General features: G+C 30.9%; 1 protein-coding gene across 2 annotated transcripts in view; it reads right to left on the bottom strand.

Annotated features, from left to right (window-relative positions):
* The window catches only part of LOC140431258 (transmembrane protein 145-like), a 188,813-nt gene that overhangs the window by 57,884 nt on the left and 104,874 nt on the right, over positions 1 to 26,055 (bottom strand). For both annotated transcript variants that reach the window (XM_072519198.1, XM_072519197.1), the window contains exon 11: positions 5,969 to 6,311. In XM_072519198.1, coding sequence (XP_072375299.1) covers positions 5,969 to 6,311 — 343 coding nt within the window. The remainder of the gene's footprint in view (positions 1 to 5,968; positions 6,312 to 26,055) is intronic.

Here is a 26,055-nt window from a genome sequence, read left to right as displayed (position 1 = left end):
CGTTCTATGATTCATTGCATTATTATTTTGGCAAATGTAGGCCATTTCAAGAAAAAGAGAAAAAGTCTTTTGGTGATATTACTTTCCTGTTCTACTACTTTGATGTTATTATAATCTATCTGATGCCCATTTTTAAATGCATGTTCACCCAATGCACTTTTTTCAGGATGCAGTCTATTATCTGACTTGTGGGATGTAATGCGGTATTTAAGGCATCTTGATGTTTGACCATAGTATACTTGTTCACATGATCCGCACGGTATACAGTAAACAACATCCGTTAAAGACAAGAGTGTGAATTGGTCTTTAAGTTTAGAAAAAACCTTGTTAACTGTTAGTACCGTTTTATGTGCAATTTTGATATTATGAATTGATAAAAAAATTCTACTTAGTTTCTGTCCAATGTCCTTAATGTATGGAAGAGATACATATCTGATTGTAGTTTGTTTTGGTAAAGGATCTACATGTCCAATTCTATCTTGTGATACAGACAGATTTTCTTCGTTTCTTAAATGACTAGTTAAATTTTGTGAAGGGTTAAACAAAATTTTCTTGAGTAGTATACTTGGGTATGAGTTTTCAATGAATAGGTTATAAAGGATTTTTAGATTTTTTGTATGGAAAGCGGTATCGCTGATTTCAAGGACACGATTTTTTATTTCTTTAACTAAATTAAGTTTCATTGAATATTTATGGTATGACCAATAATTGAGATATCTGCCTGAACTGAGAGGTTTTCTATACCAATCAACCTGTAAATGGGTACCTTTTCGTATTAATTTGGTATCTAAAAAAGGTACTGAACCTGTAGTATCTTCACATTCTAATGTGAATTGAATGTAGGGGTTGTAACTATTGAAATACCAAAGTATATCATTTATCCCTGTACTTGGTAATGCTAATATTATGTCATCAACATATTTTTTTATAAAATCTAATTTATAAGGTAAGACAAGGATGATGGTGTCTAGTATGTGGTCCATTACATAACAGGAAATTATTGGTGATATAGGTGTACCAAAAGTTTGTTTGTAAAATTTGTTTTTAAATAAAAAATAATTGTTTTCGAACAGAAAACTTAACAGTTTGAAACATGTGTCCTTATCAATGTTACAATGTTAAGCAATACTCTCCCATTTATTACTAATGGCAAGTGTACATATATCTAGATAAACATTGCTAAATAAGGATAATACATCTAGGCTTGCAATAACGTAGCCTTCTGGCAGATGTATGTTATTAAATAATTGATTAACTTGAAATGAGTCTTTAATATAGTATTAATTATCACAATTATATGCATTCGTTAAAATATCTGTTAAGTAGTTAGCAATGTTTTCTGTAGGTGTGCCAATAGAGGCTAAAATGGATCTAACAGATAAAGGGGTTTTATGTACCTTTGGTAGACAATAAAACTTTCCAGATATACCTTTATAGTTAGATAATCTCTTTTTTGTGGCCTCATCTATTTTTTGATTGTCAAACAACGATTTTACTACTTTATTACATTTTTGTTTAATTGATGAAGTTGGATCATTATTTAATGTGGTATATGATGTATCATTTTCTATTATAGCAACAGAAAGATCTAAATACTTTTGTTTTTCCAAAATAACAGTGATGTTTCCTTTATCTGATCTTGTTATTATCAAATTGGGATTTTGTTTTAAGAATTTTTCAGTTTTTATTAATAAAAGATTAAATATTGAGTTATTAAGTTTGGAATTGTTAACTGAATTCGTTAAAATATTTACTGATCATGTGAACATGTATACTATTGTCAAACATCAAGATGCCTTAAAGACCGCATTACATCCCACAAGTCAGATAATAGACTGCATCCTGAAAAAAGTGCATTGGGTGAACATACATTTAAAAATGGGCATCAGATAGATTATAATAACATCAAAGTAGTAGAATAGGAAAGTAATATCACCAAAAGACTTTTTCTTGAAATGGCCTACATTTGCCAAAATAATAATGCAATGAATCATAGGACGGATATTGGTCATCTAAATGAAATGTTCTCCTATTTGTTACTACTAGATAAAAAATGCTCTAATAATACAAACACTAATTTATCAATTGACATTTAAAAGAATTTTGTCAGAATAATGTCATGTATTTATTTAGAGTAATTAAGTGTTTTTGGATGTACAGTAATTTTTTTAAAAATTTTTAAACATGAAAATAGGTTTTATATATTAAAAAAAGATGAGAGACTATGATAAATTTTATCAACATTATAATACATCTTCGTTGATACAACCTCATTAAGTTTGTAAGTAGTGAATTTTTTAATTAATTATACCAACGCCAACAATTTATTCATCACATTTGTAGCTCCCTGATGAAGGACATAACTAATGTTCGAAGGCTTGGAATGAAAATTTAAAAGAGTACACGTTTCATTTTTTATTGCTGCAAACCCACTATTTAACGTTTACTTCCTTACGTTGTCAGCAAATACTTCTGGTTCATTATATATATATATATTCAGGGATTCTACAGTATTCACTGCCTTCCCTCGCTCAACCGTTTCCATCTCTCTCTGTTGTTCCCTTCTCCATCGTTTAGGCCTCTCTTACTCATGGCGTCGTCTACTTCGCTCCTCCAGGATTTTCGGGGTCGTCCTCTTTTCCTCCTTCCTATGGGGCCTCCATTTGGTTATTCTCTTTATGCATCTGCTGTCACTAGTTCTTCTTACATGTCCATACCACTTTAGTCTTTTTTGTTCTATGTATGTTAGTATGTCTGTTTCCATTGATGTTCTTTGCTTTATTTTGTCATTACCTCTCCTATGCATTCTTGTTACTCTGCAGCATCTTCGCAGGCATTCCATCTCTGTTGCTTTATTTTACTGCTATTTTTCTTATTTATGATCCAATTTTCAGCCCCATAGGTCATAATATATTGCACTAATGTTTTATAAATCTATGTTTTCGTCTTCATATTTAGGTGTCTATCCCACCATACTGAGTTTAGTAATCGGATTGCTGTTCTTGTTTGTCCTAATCTTTGTGTAATTTCTTCTTCTCTTGTTGCCTTTTTCGTGATTATAAACCCCAAGTATTTGAATTTATCCTTCCTTTGATTATTACGTTGTCATCAATCTGTAAATCTTCTATGTCTTCTTCACTTGTAGATAGGTACTCTGTTTTCGCGAGGTTAATATCTAGGCCAGCCTTGGTATATTCTTCTTGTAGTTTTTTTATCATGTAGCTGAGGTCGTCTTGGTCTTGAGCAATCACTACTTGATCGTCTGCAAAGCTTAACGTATATAGGTATTCGTTCCGTATCGGTACTCCCATGCCTTCGCATTTTCTTTTCCATGTAGTCAAGGCTTTCTCTAAGTATATTTTGAATAGGGTTGGAGATGTGGAACAACCCCGCAGGAGCCCTTTTGTTGTGGTGAAGTCTTCTATGATCCTTGTCCCCATTTTAATGGACAATTTATTTTCTTTATACAGAGCTTTTTTAGCTTCTATGAGTTCCGTCTGTATTTCTAATTTGTACATTGCCTCCCATAGTTCTGACCTTGGTACAGAGTCATACGCCATTCTTAGGTCCACAAATGCCAAATGTATATCTCTATCTTTTGCTTTTTTCTTTTCCAACAGTTGTTCCAGTGTGTATGTGTGGTCTATGCATGATCTTCCTGCCGTGAAAACTGCCTGATCCTCCCCGATTTTGCCTTTTATCGCTTGCTCTATTTTTTCTCGCAGAATTTTCCCATATAATCTTCCTATTGATGATATTACGCTTATTCCTCTGTAGTTTTCGCATCGGTTTCTATCTCCTTTCTTAAATATAGATGTCATATATGCCTCCATCCATTCCTTTGGGAGCTGTTTACAATTACTTTTCTGAACTAAAAAACTTTACAAATATATTTTAAATAAATTGTTATAAACCTTGTACATTTATAAATAAAAATAGTAAAATTAAGTATGTAAATTGTTATATGGTAATGATATATAAAAATTACTTTTATAAGTTTTATTTATATTTATACAAAGTTTGTAACAATTTAATTTGTGGAAAATATATTTGTAATGTTTTTAAGAAAAAGTAATTATAAAAATAATAAGCATAATTCAAGAAAAATTAACACATATAGATTTTATGTTCAAATAAAAAGTTAATTTTTGTAAAATGTATTGTTAAAAGATATTATTTCTAACTATAATACATAAATATTTAAGTTGCTTATTACTGCATAATCTTTTCTACTTATAATAATAAGGGAAAAGTACAATTTTGCAAAATAAATATTTATTTTAAGTTGTTTAAACAAACTACAAATTATTTTTTTTGTCCAAACTTGAATTTTGAATCTTTCAAATGTTTTTTTTTAATTGGTTAGTGTTTAAACAAAATCCCTGTAAATTTTTGAAAAAAAAAGGGCTAGCCCAGGTTTTAAGGGTCGTAGGATAGTATGTTTTTTTTACGCCTGAGCTATTTTATTTGTTTATAAGCTTAAAATAACAGTACTTTGCAAACTTATTTTACAATATTTAACCTAACCGTTTTAATCATTAAATAATTTAGTTTGATAAAATAATAGACCTAATAATGTAGACCTAATAGATTACGCATAATAACGTTGTAGATAAAAGCTTTTTGGGATAAACAATTTTAAGTTTGCAACAACTATTAAGCGAAATTTCTTGAAATTTTTAAAGCGGGATTTTAAAAGCCTTAAAGCCTTTATTTTTGATATTCTCCTTAATCTCAATCAAAATCAAAGTTGTAGATAAAATTAGTATCTACACAATAGGACAAACATGAAGAATGTCCTAAAATGAGATAGGGAGTAAGACATAGATTGCTGGTTACAAAATATGAGAGCTCTTACCTGTAATATAAGAATGTCTTAAACACTAACGGTTCAAAAAGCTATTCAAAGGTACAAAACGATTTATTAAAGACAAAAAGAAAGAAAAACAAATAGCATAAATAAAATCAGTACAAATACATAAAGAACTAAACAAAATTCCTACTACTAAATACTACTTATTAGTTAATAAGTCTTTTGAAAGTATATGTGCACTATTGTCTATCCAAGTCGTTATCACGAAGATCCTGGATCAAGAGCTGCGGAGATGTGGTAACCATGTGTTAAAGGCGGTTCCGGTGCATTTATTAGCCACGCGCTTTCGGGGAAAATTTTTGTAAATCTTTTTTGTGGATTAAATCCTTGACGGATTTTTAGGGACTTCTGCCAAACAGAGATGTTTCTTCATCCACGCCTAAATTCGCTCTGAGGGTAAGCAGGGTACCTGATTTTTCGGAAACTATTTTTTGAAAGAGTTTTAAGCTCACAAAAAACATTTATAGAGTGGGTGTATTTTGTCAAAAGTGGAGTTAAATTTTAAATTAAAAATATTTATAAATAGTTTTACATGTTCGAAGGGAATTATTCGAACAACAGTTTTTTTGGGCATTTATAGAAATTATTAATAACTTAAAAAAAGTAACTTTAAAAGATATTTTGCAATAATTAAGCAACGAATTAACAAAAATACCTTCAAAAACACTGATTTTAAACGATTTTTTATGCTTTTTCAGTAAATTATGTCATTTTTCCATATAATTTATCGGTCTTTAACTTTAATATTTAAAATTAAAATGCGATTTTGGATTGTTTATATATTATTTATTGGTAAAAAATTACGTTTAATTTTTTACATATTTTGTTTATCATATATTGCTATTATCAAAGTTACCAAAAGCACTTAGATAACTGTATCAACGAATGTCACGGGACAATCTGTGTAAACAAATTTCAAAATAGTCTGGTCAATTGGCCATGCTAAGGCCACAACAGAAAATATAATCAAAAGTCAGAAAATAATTATGTCAGCCTTTGTAATATAAACTGACTTCTTCTATTAAAAATTTAGTGATGTCTTACTATTATGAGATATAAACGTATTACTTGTTGTAGTACTGCTACTATACATACCTGTTGAGAGATTTAATATTGGGACATTCTTCGCTAATGACCACCGTAGCACATTCTCAATCGTCTTATTCTTTTCATTTTCCATTAAGTCATAATTCTGAAGCTCTTCAACGTTTCTTCTTTCCTGCTGATGTTGCATCGTCTCAAAATATTCTTCCGTCCTACGTGTGAGAGGAATAATAACGGTCTGTTCTCTAATCGTGGCGGTTGGTTCGTACATATGATGACCAAATTGTTCCATAGTGCTGGTACCATGTCGACCGGTAAGTTCCATAATACCTATTTGTGTCGTTCGGACATGATATGGAAAGTTTTTGTTTGCAACGGACGGCATAGTTAAAATCTATAATAAGGAAATAATAATTAAAAGCAGGTCTAAAATAACTCAATAAAAATATATTCCCTATTAACTATTTTTTTAATACACATTTTAGAAATTTTTATTTAAATTTTTAATAACTAGTCTTAAAATATATTATTCAAATATAATACCATTTTTTAATTTTAAGAAGGTTAGTAACATTCTATCCATCCATCAAGTTGTGGTCCTTGATGTGAAACTCATACAAATAATGTGGTCTCGTTGGTTCAGATAAATACTACTGTATATAGTTCCCTGTTATAGATATATATGTACTTGTGCCACTTAAAGGTTGTCACTCTCGAAGGTACTTTTTAAATAGGCCCTTTTAAAGGCATAAAAAACAGAATAACAGCCCTTTAGTTAATTAAGTAACAACTGACATTAAAACAGAAATTTACAGTATTTATATGAAATTAATTGATGACGACCTGTCTGCGATTAGTGTTGAAATTGCTAATCGGCTGGATTATTGGACTTACATACATACTTACATACGGAATTAATGTATCGTACTTTCTCCATCTCATAAGTAAGTTTTGTAAAGGATGAACAAAATTCTGTGTACTGTTTCTGATGACTCTTGGCTTTGGTCAGGCATGTCTTCTGCTGTGGTTGGATTCTGATTATATTTTTCTTTTTTAGTTTTCGTAGCATGATGAAACCAAAAATTAAAAGGATTGCGACCAGGATACATATCGGTGGTGTTCATAGTAGTTGTGGTACATTTTCATTGGAAGGATGGACTAAAATCTTTACTCTTCATGTGTTAACTTGTGTAGTTCGTCTAAAGAAATTCTGTCCCATTTTAGGGGTTTGACTATTAGCTGTTCCTTTGGAATAACAGTAAACTTGACTTTTGGTAATGGTAGTGGTTCTGCTTCAATTGTTGTTTTGAAATTTTTGTAAATTTCATTATTGGTTCGTTGTTCACATCCTGGCAGTACCTCAATTAGATGGGTTCCTTCAATACTTCTAGATAGATACTTTCGTAACCTTTGGACACAGCTTCGTAAAAGCAATGTAGTGTGCATCTAATATTTTTGACAGAAACACTTTGGCACTAGGCAGCTCCATTGATTATCTGGAGAATTTGTATAATACAGTTATTAGTTTGACCATTCTCTTGTGGACATTTTTCAGGACAGATGAATGATTTGGATTCACTTGATAGATGCATAAAATATATTGGAAAACGTCTGAGTTGTATACTAGGTATGGACCAGCTGAAATGACCAGTTTGGATCTTTGAGAGAAATTGAAGAGTCATTGTTGTGGTTGATGGTTGGATAAAATTTTGAATTTTCGTTTGAAAAAGTATGGGCGGAAGTATTTAGTATCCCACACAATTGCTAACATCTCTTCTTCGTTAGTGGAATATTTAAGTTCAGTTTTATTTAAAGGGGCCTGCGTAGCGCAAGCGGTAGGATTCTTGCCTCGCATGCCGGTGGTCCGGAGTTCGAATCCTACCGCCGGCAAGAACAACTAGACATTTTTAAAAATGTCTATAGGCCCCAGGTCGACTCAGCTTGAATAAAATGAGTACCTTGGATAAAACCAGGGGTAATAATAGGCAGTTGAAGCGTAGCACTGGCCATGTTACCTTCCTTGTATACCGTAGGCCCTAGATATAGCAGACTACCCTGCTATACTCCCAAAGCCGCGAAGCGGTATAAAACGGGAGACGATTATTATTATTCATTTAAAGTTCTGGATATAAAGGCGATGGGTTTATTGTTTCCTATTAGTGAAAGTTGAAAATGAACTGACCGAGGATATCCAGATTTGAAGTGGGGTCCGCCAAGGGTGTATTTTATCACACTTGTTATTCAATTTATACAGTGAAGCCATCTCAGAATTAGTGCTTGCCGAGGTCAGTGAGGGCCTTATAATAAACGGTGAGCCACTTAATAACATAAGATATGCTGACAACACCGTCCTTCTGACAGGAACACTAGAAGAACTCCTTGCTGAACAACTAAATATATATTGCAACGATTATGGACTAAAAATAAATTTGAAAAAAACCAAGTTCATGGTATTTACAAAAGCACAAAACATCAAAGTTAAGCTAGTACTAGATAATACAGAAATTGAACAAATATCTTCGTACAAATACCTTGGAGCATGGATCACAGAAGATACTGATCAGACAAAAGATATAAGATGCCGCATTGAAATTGCACGGTCAACTTTTAATAGAATGAGAAAACTTTTTTGTAATCGCGATATCAATATATTGCTCCAAATAAGAATGCTTCGATGTTATATTTTCTCTACCCTTTTGTATAGATTTAAAGCTTGGACACTTAAAAATCCAACATTAAAAACCTAGAAGCATTCGAAATGTGGTGTTACCGACGTATTTTGAAAATAACATGAATGGATCGCAAAACAAACGAACAAGTTCTCGAACAACTAGGAACAGAATGCGAAGTTTTAAATTCCATAAAAATCAGGAAATTGAAATACTTGGGGCACATCATGAGAGGTGAAAAATACGAACTATCAAGGAATATAATGCAGGGAAAAATCAAAGGCGGAAGAAGCGTAGGAAGACGTAAAATCTCGTGGCTACGCAATCTGCGCGAATGGTTTGGACGCAGTTCAATTGAACTATTCAGGCGCGTAACCAACAAAATTATAATTGCCAGAATGATTTCCAATCTCAGATAGGAGCGGAACTTGAAGAAGAAGAAGAAGACCCTGTTATAGGATGGCTTTTATAGCAAAGTTGCTATATTGAATGTATTAGTCGATCATTAATTAATAATCTTTTTCAAGTTTTAATAAAGTTTAAAAATTCTTTGGTGTGTTCAATTTTTGCAACTTTTTTAAGACATGTGGTAAGTGGCTTTGTAATTTTTGGCAAAGTTTTAATGAATTTTCTATAGTTATCAAGTAATCCTAAAAATCACTAAATTTCTTTTGCTGTTTTTACCATAGGTTAGTCTATTATGGCTCTAATCTTTGGTTTGGTTTTATTTCCTCGCAAGTTATGATATGGCCTAAAAAATCAACTTCTTTCGTAAGAAATTCCCATTTTTAAATTTGTATTTTAAATCTTGTTTCTCGTAATCTCTTAAAGATCTTCTTGCGATAAACCATGTATTCTTGAAGATAGGTTAATAATACAATGATGTCGTCCATGTAAACATATTTCTCCTATACCTCTTTTTAGTACATTTGTCATTATTCTCTGAAATGTTGAGAGTATATTTTGATAACTGGGTGGACTAGATTTAAGTCCGAATAGTATGTTCAGGTATTGATAGTGGCAATTTTCAACGTTAAATGCAGTTTTCTGGATATCTTCTTCGGCCATTTTATTTTGATGAAATTCGTTGGCTAACTCTAGGGTGGAAAAGTATTGACAGCGTCCCAGTTTATCCAGAATGTCTGTTATATTTGGAATTGAATATCGGTCATTGATGGTTTGCTCACTTACAGTCCACATTGTCGACATTTATTTGCCATTTAATTTTTCCTGAGACGTCTGGTTTCTTTGGTACGATCCAGATTGGAGATGACCAGGGTGATTGACTCGGTCTGATGATTTCTTGATCGAGCTTCGAAGTGATCTGTTACATATTTTTTCCTTATGGATGTGTGAATACCTGGTATAAACTAGAACTTCGTCTCTGGTTCGTATATGGTGCTTTATTTGATTAGTAAATGTTAACGGATTTTCTGGATGATGAAGTATCTTTACAAACTTTCTGCACAGTTATCTCAGGTAAGATTTTTCTTCTGTACTTAAATGATGGGTTGCAAGAAGAAGATCGATATCTCTTAGATTATTGTCTTCAGTGAGTAGGATATCTGACGTTATATATATATATATATATATATATATATATATATATATATATATAAATTGTATTCTTAAAAATTTATTGCTTGGTTTTTAATGGGATCTGTTAATCCCACTTGGATATATTGATCAGTGTTATTGATTAGCTAGGTCAAGGCAAGTTAATTTAATGCGACGGTGAGAGTCTCTCTTAGGATGACACCTTCGACTTTTTGTCTTGGGATGACGACTGTACCTAATGTTTCTTTTACGGGAAATCTGACTTGTAATTGTTTGGAGTTCTAACTGGACTGTATAGAATTGGGCTTTGTTTGTGACATAGTAATTTATTGAAAAAATAGGATGCTCTGTAGTAAGAGAAACTTGGGTAGAATCGGGATTTGTTTTCTGAAGTTTAAAGTTATTGAGGCCGATAAGATCGTCAAATGTTTTATCAAACTTAAAAAGATAAAATTTTAAAATAATATCAGAGGTAAATTCGAGAAAAATTGGAATTTATACACAATAATCTTGTGAATAATTCTAAAAAATTTAGGTAATAAATGGTTCATAGTATACATTATTTTTGTAAAATTTATTGGCTATATCGGGATTAAGCAAAGATGTAGTGGCCTGTGTATCAATAAGAAGTATAAGAGGGGGATTTTGAATTTTAATTTAAACGAGCTTAATAAAATTATCAGACTTAAAAACAAACATGAGTTCTTCGTATTTCATAAACCTACCCGTACTGACACGACTATAAACAATTCATCATCCTATCCTACACCAACATAAATTGACAACATACTAAAGTATACTACATATATTTATATAAATTTCCATGTCAAAAGTCAAGTTAGAATCAAATATTATTAAGCAAATAGCAGCAAAAAATTGGTACAATGAGCAAACACTATAAAAAATCAAGAACTTCCTAAGAAAGCCAAGAAATTAGTATTTTCACCCCTAGAGAAAAAACCCACTAAAGGTTTTTTAGTAGTAAATGATTGACTTCAATTAGTAACAACTATAAACATCCTGGGTTAACCAAAAATAGTATAAAAGGTCCGGTTTCAGGTAAAATTTAAATATGTTTCCTGGTAAAATTTGTCAATCTTTAGTTCATCCATTCGCTGCCATGTTCCAAATCTGGAACAGTTGTTAGTTTCGCTGCTGGTTACAAGATGTTACTGTTGGTCTTAAATCTGATAAACTATTTGTGTTCGGTAGTGTCAAAAGAAAACGTGTATATTGAGTTTACCCATTGGTTTCGTATAAGTCGCTTTTGTTGTGTGATTCGTATCAAAATTTCAAGGAAACTGCAGTTGTATAATTTCTAGCTCTCTTCTGTTGTGAAATATTGCGATCGGGGTAAGTTTAAGTAATATTATATGCCTATATAATATATCTTACCGTTTAAATGCTTATTCTCAAATTGAATAGACCAAGTAACCTCTAGTTTGTGTATGTTCCAAAAATGAAACTTTTCTGTATATGTTGCTAATTGAGGCTTTTCGTTTTAGTTTGGCATTATGGATGTGAAAACATTTTATGGAAAGAAAACGAGTTGTTCAGCTGATATTCTGAAAAATTGTCTCCAGCAGAAGATTCTGATGGTTATTCTGAATCATCGGATGATGTGAATTTCAATGATTTTTCGGATAAGTTTTCATCAAAGATGCTGAACGCCCCCGCTGAGGCCACTCTAATTTCACAATGTGAGATCCAAGAAGCTGAAGATATATTCTTGACGAGCAATGATGAACTTTTAATATATGTGGCTCAATCTAATAAAATAGCGTAAAAATCAAATAGTCAAAACGACTGGAAAAAAGGTGACTTGTCCCAAGATAAACATCAAGAAAATATCTCACTTTCAAATCGAAATAATGTTCACCGTGAAAGTGCAATCGATTTCTTTTCATTTTTTTGGTGTGAAAATTTCTTTGAATACATAAAAGACGACTCTATAAAGTATGCCCTACACAAAAATGCAAACACATCATTTGAGGTTACCATTGAAGAACTCAAAGTATTCTTTGCAATCCTACTGATTTCTGGTTATTCTCAAAGTCCCAGAAAAGATATGTACTGGAGTTTGGATTTGGATCCCAAAAACGAATCAATCTCCAACGAAATGTCGAGAAATAGGTTTAGAGAAATTTTGCAAAATATACATTTTACAGATACCACTTAGCTACAAAAAAATGATAAGTAAGGGTAAGGAACCCTACTAGAAGAGAGTAGCTTGGAGCTAAGTGGATCTGTAGTTACAACTATTACCGAGAGAATGAGACATAATTTTGCAGATAAAAAATGTTACTTTTTTATTGACAACTTTTTTACTGGACTTCCACTGATAAGGGCCATGAGTGAATTCGGATATGGTTGCACGGGCACCATTATACATAATAGAATTATGAAATACGCGTTGAATAAAAACGCAATGAAAAAATCAGTTAGAGGATCCTTTGATGTATATACAAGTTCTGATGAAGATATAAAATGTATCCAGTGGAAGGATAATGCCATCGTTCACGTGGCTTCAGATTGTTATGGCTTTCAACCTATAAAATCGGTACATCGTTATTCTGCAGCAGAAAAAACTATGTAATGGAAGACGTTCACTACGCAATTCAGCAGTGTAAAGATCATATGGGAGGTACTGATTTAATGGATAGAAATATCGCTAATTATAAATTGTGGTGGCAAATTTTTGTTTACCTTTTGTCTGCTTTAATCTCCAACGCATGCATTTTATATAGAATTTAATACCACAATAAAATTCAATCTAACGCTGATGAATTTGTTAAAAGTATGCGTCCGTTGGATTACAAGAACCATTGTGACAACATATCTAATATTCAACCTTCGACAACCAAAACATAAGTCAAAGTTAGGAACATTATTTCTAAAAATTCCAGGATATGCTTCATAAAATATGTCGGTTTTTCATTACCCAATTTCGTTAAAACAAAACAGCTGCAAAATTTGTAAAACAAACACGATTTTTGGATGCGGTATTTGTAAAATTAATGTACATCCTATTAATTGTTTTAAATCTTTTCATGAAAAAAATATATAGATCCTCTCAAAATGTTAAGTTTAAATTGACGTTGTTGATTTTTTATTACATACTTACAGCCATGTTCCAAAATTGGAACAAAAAGAAATTTTAGACACAGGGCTATTGTGAAAACTTTTAGAATTTTTTGAATATTGTTCTAATAAGTTCGGACTATAAAATTGACCTGTAGGTGCTATAAAACTAAAAAAATGAAGTTTGGCAGCGAATTGGTAATGTCGATTTAATTGCGTACAATCCAAACTCATTACAGATAAGGCTTATATTGACGAAACTGTACTAATAAGAGGGTTTTTCGAATTCGATGGTAGTCCACAACGGGTTTGCTAATCACCTTTTAAGTGGTTTTCAGGTATGTATATAATAAGTTTATGGAACTGAACACCAACCAGTATTTAAATACAAATTCTTGATAAAATTTGTTTGTCTTTATGTATCACGGGAAGAGTTACGTAGTATTACTTCATTACGTTTTCTATCATTATGTGGCGTCTGTGGGATAATAATAATGGGGTTTCTTCTAGTGTTTCGGTAAAGATGAAAAATTTATCTGTAGATACAAAGCAAATTGTAAAAACTATATACAGTAGCTTACTTAAAAGAGGACTTGACACAACTTCCGCTACGAGTGAAATATGCGATTTGACAAAAATACATCTGACCACCAAATGTATGGACGAAGCCGATAAGGACTTGATACGTCGAAAAGTCTATACCATGTACGGAGAGCAACGCATACATTAAGAGCTCTGAAGCAATGGCTCAATGTTGACGAAACCCAAATAAGCTGTAGCCTCACCAGCTTATGGAAATTTTTGAAAAGTATGGGCTTTCGATATCGTATAATTGACAAAAGACAGGTAATTATGGAATCTCATAGATTACAAAAATGACTTTATGAGTATATAACTTCGATAAGAAAATTCCGTTCTGAAAATCGTCCGATAATTTACCTCGACGAGACATGGTTTGACACACATTCAACGCGACCTAAAGGATTTGCCGATTGCCCCGGTGTCCCCCGTTGTAAGACAAAAGCTTCGTCAAATAAAGGGAAAAGAATAACGATTTTACATGCTGGATCAGAAAATGGTTGGGTTCCAAATGCACTGTGGCTTTCTGTAAAGAATATTAAAGAATCCTGCGTCGACTACCATGAAGATACAATAGCAGAACTTTTTGAAAAATGTTTCAAAAATAATCGTATGCCAAACATTCCTCAGAATAGCCTGATAGTAATGGACAATGCAAGCTATCACAGTCGCCAACTAAGTAAGGCTCCAAACTCAAATAATACTAAATTGGAAATTTAAAATTATATGGAGACGAATGATATGTATTTTAAAGAATGTTACACCAAACAAGAGCTTTTAGAAGTATTAAAGGCATTTTCTAGAAAAAAAGTATATGTTTGTGATACATTGGCAGAGGAAATGGGACATATAGTGCTGCGGCTTCCACTCTATTATTGTATGCTAAATCCCATAGAACATATGTGGCACGAATTAAAGTCTAACGTGAGGTCACAAAATTTTTCTCCAACGTTAAGTAGTACCGTTGTAGAGGTAATAAGAAATTGTGACAATGATATTCATTTGGAAATTCCCAAGAAGGTCGCCAGACATTGTTGGCTATCGGTATTGTTAAATTTATTATTTAAAATATTTTATAGAAAATTTTATACTCAAAAGATTCAATCATCTTATTGTTGTTAATTGTACTGTTTTGTAAAAGTTGCTGAAATGACTTCTAAACATTTAACCAAGCAAATTGGGGGTTTTAAATCTCAATTTACCCGTATTGAAAGCTTTTTGAATACTAATTCAGATGATTTGAATAATAAACAGCTAATACAATTAAAGTATGATAGTTTATTTGGAACTTATAAAAAATTGCAAGATTTATTAGATCAAGCGGAAGAGTTAAGTTCTGATGGTACAACGACTAATGCTACTGAATCATTACATAAGGAAATTGTACCATCAGCAATGGAAACTATCGACCATTTTGAGATAATTTTGGCTAAATTATTAAATTTAGCCAAGATTGGCAGTCATTCTTTGATTCGTTTCAAGCAATTGTGTTAAATGATACCAAATTAAGATCTGATAGAGAAAAATTTTATTATTTAAAAACGCTTCTGAGAGGTCAACCGCTGCAATTAATTGAATATTTATCTGTGACTAATCAAAATTTAGAAATTGCTATATCGACGCTTAATACTAATTACGAAGACAAAAATAAGCTAACATGTAAAAAAACATTAGATTTGCTTAGAAACTTAAACTTAACGGCTGAAATCAATTTAGACACATTGTTAGTATTTATCTTAGAAAAGAAACTAGATTATCAGACTAGACGCGCTTTTGAAAACGAACGCAATCCAAACGAACTGCCATCTACTAATGAATTTTTTTGAATTTTTGCAAAAACAATATAATGTATTAGATAATTTAAATATATTTGAATCTAACGCTAAACCTAGAAGTCATAATAATAGTAATGTTGAAAGGAACGCATCTAGAGTATCAGTACACACAAACGCAGTAGCCCAGTCTGGTTAAAAAAAAAGTTGGAAAAATATTTCGCAGATATCTGAAGCTTTTAAGACATAGGTAGGGGAAAATAGATGATGAATAGATGAAAAGATACTCCTAGTTTTACCTTGCGTTTTTTTAAGCAATAATTTATGGTCACAATTTAATTTTTTGTCTATAAATTTTTTCCCTTATATTTTAAATAAACAATATTTATGTCATTTTTTTATGTCAAGAATATCTTTATTTTCCCGTTTTTTTTAATTAAAATTGATAAATAATTTACAGAGATATTTGCAAAAAAAGCAGTTTTTTTGCACTAATTTATAAATTTTATTAATTTTTTTAATAACAAAATAAAATGGTATTAATACATTTAAACATCAAGGAATTACCATCTTTTAGATTTGTGCGAAATTTTCCCCCGATCAGTCAAATATTTTATAAGTTATTTAATTTGTTTATCCCTGAGGCTAATTATTTAAACTATTAAGCTTGCCCTATGCATAATGCTAGACACATTCAGCAAATTCCATAGGAATCTTTAAGACAGACTATCTCTTCATATTGAGTTTTCATCGAAATTATTTACAAAATAAACGTTTGAAAAAGGAGTAGGTTTTTTAATTATAAACAATTGTAATAACTTCTATATTTTTCAAGCTACAGACTTGTACGTACAACCATTGGATAGCTGGTAAAAAGCTCACATTAAAAAATAAAAAACCTTCTAAGACCAATAGGAACGAAGTTATTGACTATTTTTAAAAACATCATGTCTCCATTGTTTATAAACATTAAGAAGTAAAATTTGCACAAATTTTGAATGAAAATCTAAACTTTATATTGAAACTTATAGCTATAAAATGTATCTAATTTTTCGAAACGACGGTACTTTCGAAAGATCGACATAGGAAAGTGGAGAGGATATCTGTTTCAGCTCCGTTCTTTTTTTCGGCATCGGAACTTCAAATTGCAACACGTAGGAAAAATTTACATTATCTCGGCTTCCTTTGCAGCTGCAAGCCGCTTTTTTTATTCTGGGGTAGCTCGTCGAAATATGAATAACTACATAGTTTTCACTGGCCGGAAAATATGGGAAAACTCGGAAAAATTGAGTCCATTTGAAATTCACCCTAAATACTTACTTTTTTTTTAATTTGCTCGAATAGTCTGTCGCAGTATTAATAATGACATAATTTTCACCCCCCATAAATCTCGGAAAATCCAGGAAAATCAACATATGTTTTTTCATTTTATATCAATGATGTAATAATACTTATATACTTTATAAATTAAATTTCAGGTAATTTTTTACACATTATAATATTATATTCCTTATATTAATTATAATTGTTTGTATTTTTATAATTAACAATATTGATTTTTATTCTATTTTTGTTACAAATATGATATACAATATTAATCTAATCTGCCTTACTGCTTTGATAAAATAAGTCTATTTTTTCATCACTTGCCTTATTAAGTTTTGCAATGTTTATTGAACTTTACTTTTTTTATTTTCTTTACATACATTGGTTTAAAAGTTAAAATTTGGTTCATTTATACGACTTTACTGTCAGGTCTGAACCTTTTTGTTGCAGGTTATTTGTCTTCACTTATTAAGTCAGTCTTTCCATACATTAACATATTAATGGGCGATCTTAATGCCAAGGTGGGTCAAGGTAAGGTAGGAGTACAAGTAGGAAAATATGAGCTTGGAAACAGAAATGACAGAGGAGACCGATTGATTCAATTTTGCCAAAGTGAAGACTTCGTAATAACAAATACCTTTTTCAAATTACCTCCTCGACGGTTATATACATGTACGTCTCCACAACATACCAAAGAAAAAATAGTGAGAAATCAAATAGACTACATTATGATAGCAAGGAGGTATCATAATGCTGTTAAATCTACTAAGACGCACCCAGGAGCTGATATAGGCTCAGATCATAACCCGGTAGTTACTGTCATAAAGGCGAGACCAAGAAAGATTAGAAGACCACACAGAAAGGCACTAGATTTAAATAAACTTAGAAACAAAAATATACGACAAGAAACAGGAGAAGAAATAAATGAAAACCTCCGTTCAGTGCAGCAACAAATTAACAATACAAACAACGTTAACCAATAATTAAAGTACATAAATACAGCTATACAAACAGCAGGAAAGAAACATCTTACAAAAACAACAACAAAGAATAAGGGGTGGATGACACAAGATATACTAGACTTGATGGAACAAAGAAAAAAGATAAAGAATTACCCAGATAAATACAAAGAAATAAGTAAACACATAAAAAGAGAATAAAAGAAGCCAAAGAGAAGTGGATTAAAGAACAATGTGAAGAAATGGAAACCTATGAGAAAAAGTACGATGCGTTCAATATGCACAAAAAAGTAAAAGAGTAAACAGGAAGCATAAAGAAATACCAAATAGGTAAACTTAAAGACAAAGATGGAAATTTTATTGTAGATCTAGAGAATAAAATAAAAACATGGACAGAATACCTGAATGAATTATTTGAAGACGATAGAAACAACTTAACTCAGATAATAAATGCAACTGTTCTGAAGCTATTTTCTTGTGGCATTTTAAATTAATTACTATTTAAATGGGAATAAGCCACAATTAAAGGTTAAAATACGTTTATTGACGTTTCAATTTCCACTTCGGAAATCGTTCTCAAAATACAAACATTAGTAAATTAAACAAGTTTTGTTTTTGTTACTTAGTGAAAAATTCTTCTAATAATTTAATTTTATCTGACTCATCTATATTGACAATTCAGACATACATTATACATTTTAAAGTAGACGACTTTAAAATGATATTGCCAATATTGTTGAGTTGCGTTCCTGGGACGACTTTACTTATAAGATAGTTCATTCGATTACATGAAATCAACTTTAACTTGAGAATATCCGTCAGAAAAGATCATAACATGTAATTCGTCTTTAAAAAGACAAATACATGCCACGATGACAGTAAAATTCTCCTGTTAGTGATTCCATAGTAAATTATGAGGGAAAAACCAGGAAAAAAACCTCATAATACTATCCCGACATGGTAAGTATTTGATCTTGCATTTAATTTACCTTCAATAAATACCAAATTCCGATTTTATATGTTTGTTATTTAAAAAATATAAATGATGTATTCTCCATATGTTACTGACCAATATTGGTATTTTCTTTTTAATAACTTCCTCTTTCAATATGGGTAACCAGATCCTACTACATTCTGTCGAGGAATTCGCGACACAATTGGTCTCATTTAGCATAATTAGAGCCGCTTCTTTGATTTTTCTCTTTTTACCATCCGTTTCTTTTAGGACTATATTTAAATCATTCCATTGAACCCTATGTTCATTATCCCAGGCATGTTTACATATTTGAGATCTATCAAATTCTCTATTTTTAATATAGGATTGACGTTCACTTATTCTAACATTTAATGGCCTTGATGTTTCACCTAAATAAAACTGATCGCATTTAAAAGGTATTTTATAAATGCAATTCTTTGTCCTTTCTTGTTCATTGTTAGGTTTGGTTTTGGACAAAATAGATCTCAATGTGTTTGTTGTTTTGAATGTTGTTGAAATGTTGAATTTATTTCCTATCCTTTTAAGCTTTTCCGATAATCCTTTTATGTATGGTATTGTTATTTTCTTCGTATTATTCCTTGTATATGCTGTAGGATCTCGTTCTAAGTTGTTTTGTTTTATTCGATCGATTGTTGAAAATTCCTTATTTATAAACGATAAAGGATAATCATTTTTTAATAAAACAGATGTTAATAAATGTTTCTCCTCCAAGAACGAATTTTCGTTAGAACAAGTAATTTTGGCTCTATCGTATAAGGATTTAATGATTCCCTTTTTAATATTAATATTGTGATTTGATTTGAAATTTAAATATCTGTTGGGGTGTGTTGGTTTTCTATACACCTGAGTTTCGTATCCAGTATCGTTCTTAGAGATTAAAACATCCAGAAAAGGTAATGTGTTATTATATTCCTTTTCCATGGTAAATGTTATTGTCTCTTCTTTATCGTTTATATCGTTTAGGAATGTGTCCAACAACTCTGATCCATGAGGCCATATTGAGAATACATCATCTACATATCTTCACCATACTGAAGGTTTTAAATTTTGTTTAGAAATAATATTTGTTTCAAAATCTTCCATAAATATATCGGCTAATAATGGAGATAAACTAGAGCCCATTGCTAGTCCAAAACTTTGTTTATAGAATTCATTATTTAGTTGAAAATATGTATTATCAGTACATACTGTTATTAACTCCATTATAGCTGATATATTTAGTCTTGTTCTAGTTGCCAATGTATCATCACTCTCTAATATTGTCTTGACTATATTTAAAGTAAATAACTATAGTAAAACTAAAGTAAAACTATATTTAAAGTCTTATCTAATGGCACATTTGTAAATAAACTATTTATGTCAAAACTTACTAAAGTATTATTTGAATTAAATTCAATATTTGATAATTTATTTAAAAAACGTTGTGTATTTTTTATAAATGTGTCATTTTTATTTGCAATTGGTTTTAAAATATTTAATAAAAATTTTGATAGTTCACTACAAGGAGAATTTATGGTACTACAAATGGGTCTAAGTGGTATATTTGTTTTATGAACTTTCGGTACTCCATAAAAATGAGGGGTCTTACTGCAATGAGGTGTAATTAATCTTCTCTGATAACTGGGTAAACAATCTTTAAACTTGAATAAAGTTCTATATATTTTGTTTTCCAAAGGTTTTGTTGGATCCTTTGTTAATTTTGTGTAAGGTCCGTTTATTATTAATAACAGTATGTACTGATAATACAAATTTTCAACTAAATAATGAATTCTATAAACAAAGTTTTGGACTAGCAATGGGCTCCAGTTTATCTCCATTATTAGCCGATATATTTATGGAAGATTTTGAAACAAATATTATTTCTAAACAAAATTTAAAACCCTCAGTATGGTGGAGATATGTAGATGATGTATTCTCAATATGGCCTCATGGATCAGAGTTGTTGGACACATTCCTAAATGATATAAACGATAAAGAAGAGACAATAACATTTACCATGGAAAAGGAATATAATAACACATTACCTTTTCTGGATGTTTTATTCTCTAAGAACGATACTGGATACGAAACTGAGGTGTATAGAAAACCAACACACAACAACAGATATTTAAATTTCAAATCAAATCACAATATTAATATTAAAAAGGAAATCATTAAATCCTTATACGATAGAGCCAAAATTACTTGTTCTAACGAAAATTCGTTCTTGGAGGAGAAACATTTATTAACATCTGTTTTATTAAAAAATGATTATCCTTTATCGTTTATAAATAAGGGATTTTCAACAATCGATCGAATAGAACAAAACAACTTAGAACGAGATCCTACAGCATATACAAGGAATAATACGAGGAAAATAACAATACCATACATAAAAGGATTATCGGAAAAGCTTAAAAGGATAGGAAATAAATTCAACATTTCAACAACATTCAAAACAACAAACACGTTGAGATCTATTTTGTCCAAAACCAAACCTAACAATGAACAAGAAAGGACAAAGAATTGCATTTATAAAATACCTTGTAAATGCGATCAGTTTTATTTAGGTGAAACATCAAGGCCATTAAATGTTAGAATAAGTGAACATCAATCCTATATTAAAAATAGAGAATTTGATAGATCTCAAATATGTAAACATGCCTGGGATAATGAACATAGGGTTCAATGGAATGATTCAAATATAGTCCTAAAAGAAACGGATGGTAAAAAGAGAAAAATCAAAGAAGCGGCTCTAATTATGCTAAATGAGACCAATTGTGTCGCGAATTCCTCGGCAGAATGTAGTAGGATCTGGTTACCCATATTGAAAGAGGAAGTTATTAAAAAGAAAATACCAATATTGGTAAGTCAGTAACATATGGAGAATACATCATTTATATTTTTTAAATAACAAACATATAAAATCGGAATTTGGTATTTATTGAAGGTAAATTAAATGCAAGATCAAATACTTACCATGTCGGGATAGTATTATGAGGTTTTTTTCCTGGTTTTTCCCTCATAATTTACTATGGAATCACTAACAGGAGAATTTTACTGTCATCGTGGCATGTATTTGTCTTTTTAAAGACGAATTACATGTTATGATCTTTTCTGACGGATATTCTCAAGTTAAAGTTGATTTCATGTAATCGAATGAACTATCTTATAAGTAAAGTCGTCCCAGGAACGCAACTCAACAATATTGGCAATATCATTTTAAAGTCGTCTACTTTAAAATGTATAATGTATGTCTGAATTGTCAATATAGATGAGTCAGATAAAATTAAATTATTAGAAGAATTTTTCACTAAGTAACAAAAACAAAACTTGTTTAATTTACTAATGTTTGTATTTTGAGAACGATTTCCGAAGTAGAAATTGAAACGTCAATAAACGTATTTTAACCTTTAATTGTGGCTTATTCCCATTTAAATAGTAATTAAATGCAACTGGGCCAGACATATTGAAAGAAGAAGTAGAATACGCAATAAAAAACGCTAAAAATGGAAAAGCAAATGGACCTGATCAAATTCCTACAGAACTGTTGAATCTTTTGAATGATAAATCCGTAACCAGAATATTAAATTTTGCAGCGAGGAGCTAAAACAGTTTCCCCTCCACTTTCCTATGTCGATCTTTCGAAAGTAACTTCGTTTCGAAAGGTTTTAAGTTTCGAAAAATTGGATGAATTTTATAGCTATAAAATTCAATATAAAGTTTGGATTTTCATTCAAAATTTGTGCAAATTTTACTTCTTAATGTTTATAAACAAGGAGATATAATTAACAAAAAAAAATGTCGCTAACTTCGTTCCTATTGTTCATAGTAGGTTTTTTTTTTTTTTTTGTTAAATGTCTAAAAAGTGTTAAAAGTCTTTTTACCAGCTATCTTATGGTTGTACGTACAAGTCTGTAGCTTAAAAAATATAGAAGTTATTACAATTGTTTATAAGTAAAAAACATACCCCTTTTTCAAACGTTTATTTTGTAAATAATTTCGATGAAAACTCAATATTCATTTAACTTCTGAGATAGTATAAGTCTTAAGGAATCCTATGAAATTTGTCAAATGTGTCTAGCATCATTAGTAAAGCAAGTTCAATGGTTTAAATAATTAGTCCCAGGGATAAACAAATTGAATATCTTTTAAACTATTTGGCCGATCGGGGGGAAATTTTGCACAAATTTAAAGGACGATAATTCCTCAATGTTGAAATGTATTAATAACATTTTATTTTGTTAATAAAAAAATTAATTAAATTTATAAGTTAGTGCAAAAAACTGCTTTTTTACAAATATCTCCGTAAATTATTTATCAATTTTAATTGAAAAAACTGGAAAATAAAGATATTTTTGATATAAAAAAATGGTATAAATATTGTTTATCTAAATTATAAGGGAAAAAACTTATAGATAAAAAATCAAATTCTGACCATAAATTATTGTTTAAAAAAAAGGCAAGGTAAAAATAGGAGTATCTTTTTATCTAATCGTCATCTAGTAACCCCAACCTAGTCTTAAAAGCTTCAGATATCTGCGAAACATTTTGCCGTGAAATCGATGATTTTTGTATAACCAGACTGGGCTACAGCGGAATATCGTCGTGACACACATTTTAATAGTAAATCATGTAATTTTTGAAAAGAGCGCACGCATCAGATATATAAATGTCAACAATTTTTAAATTTAGTTCCACAGGAAAGACATAAATTTGTTAAAGTCAAATCGTTATGTTTTAATTGTTTAAGTAATTTGCATATCGTGTCTTCCTGTAAATCTTTGTCCAGGTGTCAATTATGCACGAAAAATCATCACTCTTTACTCCATTTAGACAATAACGGTCAGCAACGGTATCAATGGCAAATACTCGACTCTTGGAAAATAAAAAATTAGGCACTCCCTTTTTTACTGCAAAACAAAGATTTTTACGTTTAGAGAAAAGATTTGAAAATGATCAAAAATTTTATAATGAATATAAAAAAGTTATTGAAGAATATCTAACGCTAAATCACGCAAAAGTTATACCTTTAAACTTGTATGATAATATCACTAACGAAATAAAATACTTTATACCACATCCTGCAGTGATTAGAGAACAGGCAACATCCACGAAACTTCGCGTCGTATATGACTTTTCTGCCAAATCTACTTCGGGATATTCGTTGCATGATCTTACACTACAGGGTTATCAAGTACAGGATAATTTATTTGATATTCTTTGCCGGTTTAGGACATTTAAATTTATTTTGCCTGGAAATATAAAGATGATGTATAGAGAAATTGAAATTTCGCCCAAACACCGCTATTTAGAAAATATATTGTGGAGAGACTCACCCTCTGAGGATTTTAAATACATTGAATTGTCCCGTCTCAGTTTTTGGAGAAGAAAATTGTTCTCCATTTTTAGCCACCCGCGTCCTTACAAATATTGCACAAAATAACCCTCAATTTCCATTAGCAGCTAGCGCTTTATTACCCCAAACATACATGGACGATATCTTAGGTGGAACCGATCAATTTTCTGAGCTTGAAGTACTTTATGAAGAATTTAATCAAATATTGAACCAGCATGGTTTCGCTTTAAATACCTGGTCTTCTAATTCGCCTCGCTTTTTAAATAAGATTTCTGATCAAAACGCTGTGGAACTGGATTTGAATCTTGATGATGCACCTTGCAAAATTTTGGGTTTAAAATGCGATTCAAAATCGGATCATTTAAAAATTGATGTAAATAATGCTACTAAGTTAGACCGCATTACAAAACGTCAAATTCTTTCATGTATTAGTTCTCGTTTTGACCCTCTGGGGTTGGTAAACCCTTTAATTGTAAAGGGAAAACTCACAATGCAAGCACTATGACAGACGAAGGTTTCATGGGATGCACCGATAATTAATTTACGCATAATAGGTCAGTGGGAGAAATTTATTGAAAATTTTGCTCAAATCGCTGATATCAAAATTCCCCGTTTCGTCTTGTTTGACTTGGACATTCTAAGCATATATCTACATGGATTTAGTGATGAAAGTCAAGTTGCATACGGTGCTTGTATCTATATAGTCGCTCGATATGTAAATAATCCCTTGTCATTAAATCTTGTTGCCGCAAAATCGCGTGTCGCACCCTTGAAAAGCAAGCTTACCATTCCTAAACTAGAATTAATAGCCATGGACCTCTTAGTCAAATTGATTGAAAAAATTATAACGACCTTTAAAAACTATGTAAAGATTAATTCTATAAACACATGGTCAGATTCACAAATTGCTCTCAGCTGGATTAAACATCCAGCTAATAATTATAATACGTTTGTTTCGAATAGAGTCGCCAATATTCAGAATCTTGGTAAAAATCTAAAATGGAGTCATATTAAATTACAATTAAATCCTGCGGATCTCTTGTCCCGCGGTGTATTTAATCAAAAAACATTTTCGTTTTGGTTTCAGGGACCTGAGTTTTTGCTAAATCCCAAAATATGTTTTGATGAAATTGATACCTTTGAGAAAATTGAGAATTTACCGGAGGTGAAGAAAATAGCTCTATTAGTTGTTAATCATTCACCAAATAATTGGATAACTATGTTTGAAAGATTTTCTAACTTTTCAAAAGTACAAAACGCAGTAGCTTACATATTTAGGTTTATATATAATATGAAACACAGTAAAGAAAAAATTAAGGGTACTTTGACACGTAAAGAAATTTCGAACGCTTATGATTTCACCATTAAAACTATTCAGCAACAATATTTTGCAACCGATATAGCCAGCTTATTAGAAAAAGAAATCGTCTTAGACAAAAAATTGCTCCCTCTTAATCCTTTTTTAGACTCCTCAGGAATTATACGTGTTGGAGGGCGCTAGCAAAATGCAGATATAATCGTTTTCATCGTTCTTGGCGTGTGCGTGTAAAAACACTTGCAATAAGTTGTTTCATCTGTCTTTCCTTGTCTAAGCTCGATTCGTTTACCTCCTCCAGTGGCGGAGCAAAATGTAGCATGTCAAACGAAATAATAGTTACAAAAGAAAATTATAAATTATTTTTCATTAAATTTCTAATAACGGAATATACGTATAAATTGCGAAGAAGTATTTTTCCAGCTTGCAGTACAATAGGACAGGATATAACGAAAAGTACATTTTAAAAGGATTTTAAAATATACCCAAAAAAGTGTTAATTATTTAACCCACTTTAATTAAAAAACTATACATATTTTTTAAGT

Source organism: Diabrotica undecimpunctata, unplaced genomic scaffold, assembly GCF_040954645.1.
Source record: "Diabrotica undecimpunctata isolate CICGRU unplaced genomic scaffold, icDiaUnde3 ctg00000258.1, whole genome shotgun sequence".
Lineage (NCBI taxonomy): Eukaryota > Metazoa > Arthropoda > Insecta > Coleoptera > Chrysomelidae > Diabrotica > Diabrotica undecimpunctata.
The sequence above is the reverse complement of the archived record's forward strand: the minus strand, read 5'-3'. Positions and strand labels throughout refer to the sequence as shown.